The sequence below is a fragment of the Merops nubicus genome, unplaced genomic scaffold, assembly GCF_000691845.1.
Source record: "Merops nubicus isolate BGI_N331 unplaced genomic scaffold, ASM69184v1 scaffold19923, whole genome shotgun sequence".
Lineage (NCBI taxonomy): Eukaryota > Metazoa > Chordata > Aves > Coraciiformes > Meropidae > Merops > Merops nubicus.
Genome location: NW_008597116.1, coordinates 794 through 8938, shown reverse-complemented (window position 1 = coordinate 8938; position 8145 = coordinate 794). Strand labels below are relative to the sequence as shown.

General features: G+C 49.6%; 1 protein-coding gene across 1 annotated transcript; it reads right to left on the bottom strand.

The window, feature by feature from the left end:
- Positions 1-160: 160 nt before the first annotated feature.
- CEP41 (centrosomal protein 41kDa) lies at positions 161-5453 on the bottom strand (the record flags this gene model as incomplete). Its single annotated transcript, XM_008936622.1, has 8 exons — positions 161-177; positions 441-656; positions 850-964; positions 1429-1496; positions 2266-2417; positions 3804-3939; positions 4401-4470; positions 5392-5453. Coding segments are annotated over 8 exons (836 nt in total), but the record flags the coding sequence as incomplete, so codon positions are not given.
- Positions 5454-8145: the final 2692 nt, after the last annotated feature.

Here is an 8145-nt window from a genome sequence, read left to right as displayed (position 1 = left end):
TCTCTTCCAACCAAACCAACCCCATGACTCTGACACACAGATGCTCTGTCACCCCTCACTGGCTCTCCAGCTCTCCCTGAACACACAAGCCCATGGATAACCCAGTGTGGGCTCTGGGCAGTCTCCATTAGCTGTGCAGGCCTGGGAATTAGAAGACCCTCTAGACACCAGTGAAACCTAAAGACACATAAACAGAGTGGGCAGGAGGGCAGACACCCACCCTCAGCAGGCCCAGGATTGTGCCATCCTGGAGCTATAAGAAGATTTAAGACCTCTGGGATGAGCACAGAACAGGTTTTGATGGATCTCCTCAGAGAGTTTAGAAATAATCCTCCCTTTCCCAGCGGTCTGCTGGAGAGGAGAGGGCAGAGCAAAGAGCTGCTGCAGGGCAGGCTCTGGAGCTACCCCAAGTGGCTGCAGCCCTTCTCCTGGAGTCTTACTGGCAGTGTCTGAAGGCACGTGCTCCTCTTCCAGGTAGTACTTGATCTTCTGTAGGTCTTCTGCAGAAAACCTCCACTTGTCCTCAGCGCGTGCAGGTGGCACTTTGGGAGGGGGCTTTTTTCGGGCAGATCCAGGGGGAGGTGACACCTGGCAGGACACGGGGAGTGAGCCAGTGATGAGGCCCTCAGGGATCTTCTGGGCGAGGACCTTCAGGCCTGGAGGCAGAGAGATCACCCGTGATCAGCCAGCAGCAGCTCAGGTGGGACCCGTGGTTCCACCACGGGCACAGAAATCGCTCGGCTGAGCTGCACACCCAGCTCCTCCCCACCTCCAGCTCACACCACCCTTGCTCTCTCCTCTCCACCCGCCCAGCTGAAGTCTCCAGGAGTCCTGCTCCTCCCCACTCACCTCCAGACAGCATGAACAAGTTCTCAAAGCCCCTCTCACACATGGTGGTGGCAGCCTGGCTGGCCAACCTCTCGTCGTTGTCGTACAGGATGATGATTTTGCCATGGGCGTTTTTCTGGCAGGTAGAAGAGCTAAGGAGTCATTTGGAAACTTCTGGGTGGCCATAAGACCTTTTAGGACAGAAAAAGAGACAAGCAAAAGGGACTGGAGAGAGAGAAAGAGACTCCCCAGCTGATTTGTGTGTGTCAGGCAGGAATATCTTCAGTTCAGTGCTGCTTTAAGCCTCATTTCTCAGTAGCTGGAGCTTCCAGATGCTGGAAGGACAGAGCCCAGTGTCCTCAGGAGAGCAGCCCCTGCAGCAAGTGCCCACCACTGCTTGGAAGATTGGTTTGGAAGAGGTAAAAGCAAGAAGCAGCTTCATTTATAACCTTCCCTCTCCCCTGCAGCCCTCACAAGCTAAAACCTAGGAAACCATCAGCTTTGTCCTGGTCACAACTGCTCTAGCTCTGAGTAATTTTTTCAAAGCCTCCCCAAAATCCCCCAATCCCTTTTTTTTTTGGTTATTTATGTAAAGGATACATATTCCAGAATACTGTTTGTGTAGGGGTTCATGGTTCTGGAGAGTGTTGCAATAGGGTAGGAATGAGCTGCAGAGGAAAACAAAGAGAGAAACATCAAACAGCAGCTGAACATCCCTCAGACAACCTGCAACACAACCAACAGACTTGTTAGAGTTCAACAGACTTCAAAACCCACTGAATGGAGTTCAGTCCAGCTGCTGGCCAGTCACAAACTGTGTCCCCAGGCCTCAGTTTTGGGGACAGTCTTGTTCAATCTCTTTATCAATGCTCTGGACGAGGGGATTGAGGCACTCTCAGGATGTTTAGAGATGGCACCAAGTTGATCTGCTGGAGGGTTGAAGGCTCCACAGAGGGGTCTGGCCAGGCTGGATCCATGGGCTGAGGGTCAACCAGGCCAAGGGCAGGGTCCTGCCCTGGGGTCACCACAACCCCCTGCAGCTCCAGGCTGGGGCAGAGGAGCTGGAAAGTGCCCCAGGGAAAGGCCCTGGGGGGGTTGGTTGGCCCAGGGAGGTGCTGGAGTCCCCATCCCTGGAGGGGTACAAAAAAACCTGTAGATGTGGCACTTGGGGACATGGTTTAGTGGTCACAGCAGTGTTAATAGTTGGGCTTGATGATCTCAGAGATCTTTTCCAAGCTCAGTGCTTCTGTGACCAAGGGATTGACACCAGCTCAGGCCCCTCACCCCCTTCCAGGAAAGGTGGGCGAGAAAACTCTGAGAGAATTCTGCCCCCCAGGGATGCCACGCTGTGAGGGGAGAGATGAAGCCAGGCAGAATATGCAGAAAGAGCTGAATTTAGGAACCTGGCTGAGACTCTGCTGCTGAGGGACTCCTCACCTCCAACAATGTGGCACTGGTCGTACTCGTCTCGGTCCCGCACGTCCAGGAGCAGGAAGGGGCAGTCAGGGTAGGGGGAGTCCTTAGCCCCACTCTCCACTCTCTTGGGAGCATCCTTGTCTATATCCAGCTCCCCAACACCACTTATCACACTGCAAGAGGAAAGAGGAGGTTGTGGTGCTGGCCCTCTGAACACTTCCCACCTCATCCCCAGGGCAGAGGCATCTTCCAGCAACCATCCCAGTTGCTCAGCTACGTTCCAGTGTGGCCAGAGACCACAGAAAAACTAGAGAGTGTCTATTCCAGGCTTCCCAGTATGTGGTGAGAGACTTGATTTCATTTTTATCCATATAAAAATGAAACCAAGTACAGCTTTGCTGTGTGAGCAGACTTTTCTGGATGAGTAAGGCCGGGTGTTTTACCTCCTAGGTGACTCTGAGGTGAGGGAGGAGAACTCTAAGAAGCTGCCAACGTTGAGGTCTCAGCAAATCTGAGACACTAAAAGACCACCAGTCATCTGGTGAGGGCAACAAAGCTGCTGGGGAAGGGTCTAGAGCCCAAGTGTGGGGAGGAGCAGCTGAGGGAGCTGGGGGTGCTGAGCCTGGAGCAAAGGAGGCTCAGGGGAGACCTTCTGGCTCTGCACAGCTCCTGACAGGAGCCTGGAGCCAGGGGGGGGTCGGGCTCTGCTCCCAAGGGACAAGGGACAGGACAAGGGGAAGGGGCCTCAAGTTGCCCCAGGAAAGGTTTAGTTGGGATCTGAGGAACAATTTCTTCCCCTGGAGGGGTTTCCAAGCCGTGGAGATGTGGGGTGAGGGACACGGGGCAGTGGGGACCTGGCAGTGCTGGGGGGATGGTTGGACCTGATGACCTTGAAGGTCTTTTCCAACCAAAAAGATTCTCTGATTCCAAGCAAAGCAAGTCTATGATTCTGTGACCTACAGCACTACACAGATCATTTCCATTTCTTCACTAGATTGGACAGGACAAGAACAGAAACATCCAGAGACTCTTCCTGGTCACTGAGCTGTTGGCTTTGACAGGTGATGACTGAGCCTGCCAGGCCTGTCTCAGCTCTTCTTCCAACATCTGCACAGGTACAGCAAGGGAAGGGCTGAGCCAACGTGTCCTCTTAGTGTCCTCCTGGGATCTGTGCCCTGGCCCAGGGATGTGGTGGGTTTGGAAACTGGACTCTCATCCTCAATCCCAGGACAATCTGTTCAGATCACCAGGAAGGGCAGTTACTGAGCTCACCAGAGCTGTTCACAACATGGACTCTTGAACCCAGGGACCTGGAGCCAACACCACAAACAGATTTCCTTGGCAGCCACTGGCCAGGAGGGAACAGTTTTGGGTCACAGCCACAAATCAAACAGGGTCAGACAGGGAAAGCTGCCAAGCCCCTCTTCTCCCTCACACCCCTGACCTGCAAGCTCAGGCTCTGCTGAGAAATAAGCCACTTAGCAGCAATTTTAAATAACCAGCTGGATAAAAAGAGTTCTCTGCTAAGAGAGGAAGAAAACTGTGTTCTGAGCAGTCACCTCTGCAGCGTGGATCGACAGGAGTCCCCAGCTCCTGTGCTGTTCAGGAACAGGACTGGACTTGGTGCCCCCTCAGGGCTTCCTTTCCCATTTGTCCCCGTTGGGACTTCAGCCTCTGAAGCAGCAGAACCATCATCTGGGCAGGGAACAGGATACAAGGAGTTAAAATGCTGCAGGGAATCCATGAGCAGGTTTTAAGGGCAGTTTCTATTCTTAGAAGAGAGTCTCTCAAAGGCAGCCTTGGCTTATCTGCTTCTAAGGGTGACTTACCAAGAGCCTTGTATTAAAAATAACAAAGAGCTGTATGATTTTTAGGGGCTTGAGCTCTCCTTTTAAGAATTCAGTGAAAATTTAACTCAGTAGATACCACACCCCAAGAATTATCCCAAAAAACCTGGCACCATGAGGCCTTTCTTATTTCCAAGGCTTTATGGTTTAGGAGTGTTTCTGCTCCCAAAGTGGAAGAGCTGCAGGTTGAGCTGTTTTTTTTTGATGAAAAGCCTCACTGAATAGTCAGCTGGGTCTGTCAGGACACAGATCACCACAGGCCAACGACCTCCAGCCCTTCCTCTTGGTGCTGACAAGAAATATTGTTACCTGCCAGCTTGTGGATCTCCTCGTTTGTCACTTCTAAGGTTTCATCAGAGAGAGAGGCAACCTGGATGACCTGCAGGAAAGCAAAGGGAGCAGGGAATGACAGCAGGGATCAGCTTCAGCCAAAACCACCCTCAACCCAAAATACATTTAATTCAATGCAACTTCCACTGCAGGTTTCAGTGAACAGAAGTTGCAGCAACAAAATGACCTTGGGTGGAGTTAAAAAGTCACTGACTGTGACTGAAATCTTCAGAGCATGCACTGCACTGGCTAAAACTGCCCAGGTGAATTGGTCTGGGAGAGCAGACCTGTGGCAGTCACACACTAAATGAGTTCAGCACCCCCCTGAGAGTCCCAGGATTGCTCTTAAGGGAGGGGAAGCAAAGATATGAGTCTGCAGAATCCCCTTCCTTCAATATCTGCAAGTTTAACCTTCCATCCCTCCTCTTTTTATAGGACAACTTGTCTTTTAAAGAGTTTTTACTGATTTTCTTGTATCAACACATAAGCAGCACACAACTCTTGCCTTACTGATTCAATTTTCTTTTTTGAATATGTTTTTTCACTGCTTTTAGCTTTTAAAAAAACCCATAGCCTTGGAATCAAAACCTTCCCACCCTCTGCAGTTACCAGGGAGGGCTTCAGGCTGGGCCAACATGCCACACAGCTCCATGAGATCAGCTCTGAATGCTACTTGATTTAGTCCTTTTCTTCTCTAAGAGGCTTGAAGATACTCTTAAGTTAAGGGAGGAAAAAAAGACAGGGGGAACTAATTTGAAAGACAGAGTCCCTGCAAACTTCAATTTGCAGCTAAGAGCATTTGACTGCTCTGAAGGCAGAGGTTTGGTTTAATTAAGGGAAAACTGTGAGGGCAGAAGAAGCCAATACAGAATGACATGCTCAGGCTACACAAGAACAGGAAAAAAAAGCTTTGGACAAGCTGTTCATGGAAGATAAAACTTGGAGAGATCAGAGAAGGAGCTGCACCTACCAACTGGGCAAGAGTCGTCACCTTCAGCCTTTTAAACAGCTCATCCTTTTTATACCTGTAATCTTCAAAAACAAAGCAGACAATGTCAATTTTCAGTTAATTCCCAGCTTTGGCAAACACCCAGTAATGGGCTTAGCCCCAGCTCTTCCCATCAAGGCAGGATTTCTGGGGGGCTAAGCTTGAACTGAAGGATTGGAGCAGCAAACCTGGAGGTGCGGTGAAAAGCAAGATCAGTTAGAAAGAGACTTTGTCCAGGCAAAGGTGCCTTACTCTGTCTCCTGCTCTTGCTGGGTGGAAGGAAGGAGTTCCATGGATTTATCCCCTTGCTGCTCTCTCAAACAGCAGTGTTTAAAGTGTTTAGTCTGTGTAAATCACAGCAGAACATGGTCACAGGATCTCAGGCTCTTCAAATTCTCAAGTCAACACATACGTCGAATTTATTGATTAAAATGCTCCTTTTTTTTTCCCCTTCCACAGGATCTGCTGATTAAATTCTGATTCCTACAGCTTGCTGATATAAAAATATCTAGAGGAATGGAAAACTGCCAGAAGTTAAAGCAGGAAGCTCAACTGGACTAATTGAATCTGAAGCCAAAGCTTAGGTAGGGAGAAAAGTGAGTGGAAGGACTGGCAGAGACCCAGAGCAGAGATTAACAGCACTAAATAAGTGATGACAAGGCTGGAGGTCTGATGGCATCTGGATACCTGAGATGTGTAAACAGGAGGAAGAAAGAAGCCTTCTAGTGTGAAACAAAAGGGTGTATGTGGTAGGAGAGAGGAGCTTAGACAATTATCATTAGGAACATCTTGATAGGAAAGAGCCTCCCATGGGAAGCGATCGAAGCATCGTCCTCTGGGAACTCTGCAGCTCAAAAGAGAGCAGAGGAGGGGGAAAAAACCCCCACCATGCATTTTTCTAACAATTTGAGTCACTCTTGGAGGACACTCCAACCTGGCCTCTCTCCAGCTGTCCAGCTAAGAGGGCTAACAGAGAACAGCACCTTGAGCAAATCCAGCCAGTTAAGCAACTCTAAATCCTCTAAACCCATCTGCTGAACGCCCCGTTAGCTCCAGCCAGGGAAGGTGGAGGAAAGAGGGGGGGGAAAAGGCTCCAAATCCATAGCCCTGTAACCACCACCCCAAAAATTACCACAAGATGAGCTTATGGAAACCCTCAAGCTGGTGTGCCCTTAGAGAGGGGCTGTGGAAGTGCTGGAGGCTGAGATGTCTTCCCAAGACAAGCAGAGTTCACATCCTTCCCAATCTGATTTGATTTAATTCCTATCCCTTCCCTCTTAAAGATGCTCCCTGAAGAGGCAGGCTAATTAATTTTCAGCCTTCAGAGCAAGCAGAGCTCCCCAGTTCAACACCCTACCCTAGATAATGTTTATTAGGCTGTGAAGTGTCTACTTGCTACTCAATTTGCCTCAGAAAGGAGCCTACCCAAAACACGTGAGTGCCCTACACAGGTCAAACCACGTGTCTGAAGCACAAGACCTGGGCATAAACTACATTTCTGAATGCCAAATCACTTGCAAATGACCCCCCTGGTTCTTGCAAACCCACCTGGTTTCAAGCCTCAAGCTCCACTTCCTAAAGCCTCCCTTGAATTTGGAAACAACAGCAACAATTACAGCCCATTTCCCCTGCCCGACACATAAACCCACCTCCAAATGATCCAAACTCCCCCACCAGGGACAAAAAGAGCCCTTCAAGAAGGGGAAGAGTAAGAAATAAACTTCATTTAGAAGGAGAAATAAAAGCAGCAAAGCTTTTGGAGGGCTGGAGGTACATAAACAGTGACAAAGCAGGAGCACGGTCACAGGGCTCATAAAAACAGCTGCTGGATGGTTTCCACCCACCTCAAACAAGGGTTATTTACCCCAGAATGAGCCTGATCAACCTAGATCTTGCTTTTTCCACCCCAAACGACTTCTAGCAACAAGAAAAACCTGAAAAGTCTTCCAGCAGTTATCAGAAAACTCAGAAGTGCTGCTTCTGACAACAAAAGCCACAGCACAACCTACCCGGCTCCGTCCTGGAAGGTCCATTTGGATTTTCAGCCATGATTTTTGGCTTCAGGGAACTGGTCTGAAGCTGTAATGATTGTGCATTCAAAGAGGTGCTCCTCAGGGCTTCAGAAACGAGGGAAGCAACACCAGAGAAAGGGAAGAGACTGGGTGCCTCTCCTCAAGTCAACCCTCCCAAGGATAACTCGCCGTGGTTCCAGCTCTCTCCTCACTTCTGGTCCCACACTCTCAAGTTACACCAGAGACAGAGAGTTGCCTGTAGTGGGTATTTAAAGTCGTGTCCAAACGGTGTCATCTATCCATGAGAAAACAAGGGGGAGAAGTTTCTACACTGCCTGGGAACACAAGGTGTCTATTCAGCCCATGTAGAATGAGAAAAAGTTTCTCCTGGGCTCCAGACCCGGGTTGAAGACAAAAGAACTCCCTGAAACAAAAATGATTCACAGCAGAGAGGGAAAAGCAACCAGCCCCACACAACACCATTTTCAGGGCAGATAAAAAGGGGTGGCAACCCAGCAGTCAGCACTGAAATCCTACTCAACACAAGAGTTTGGAAAACAAGCTCAGTTCTTTCTTCATTTTTCCCCCCCAAAAAACCCCCAACAAACCAGCTACAAAGGACCTTTCTGCACAAAGCTGAGCACAGATTTGTGGGAGGTTTGTGACCACCCTTCTAAGCTGAACACTGACACATGAGACCCACTTAGAGTGCTCCTCTAAGAAC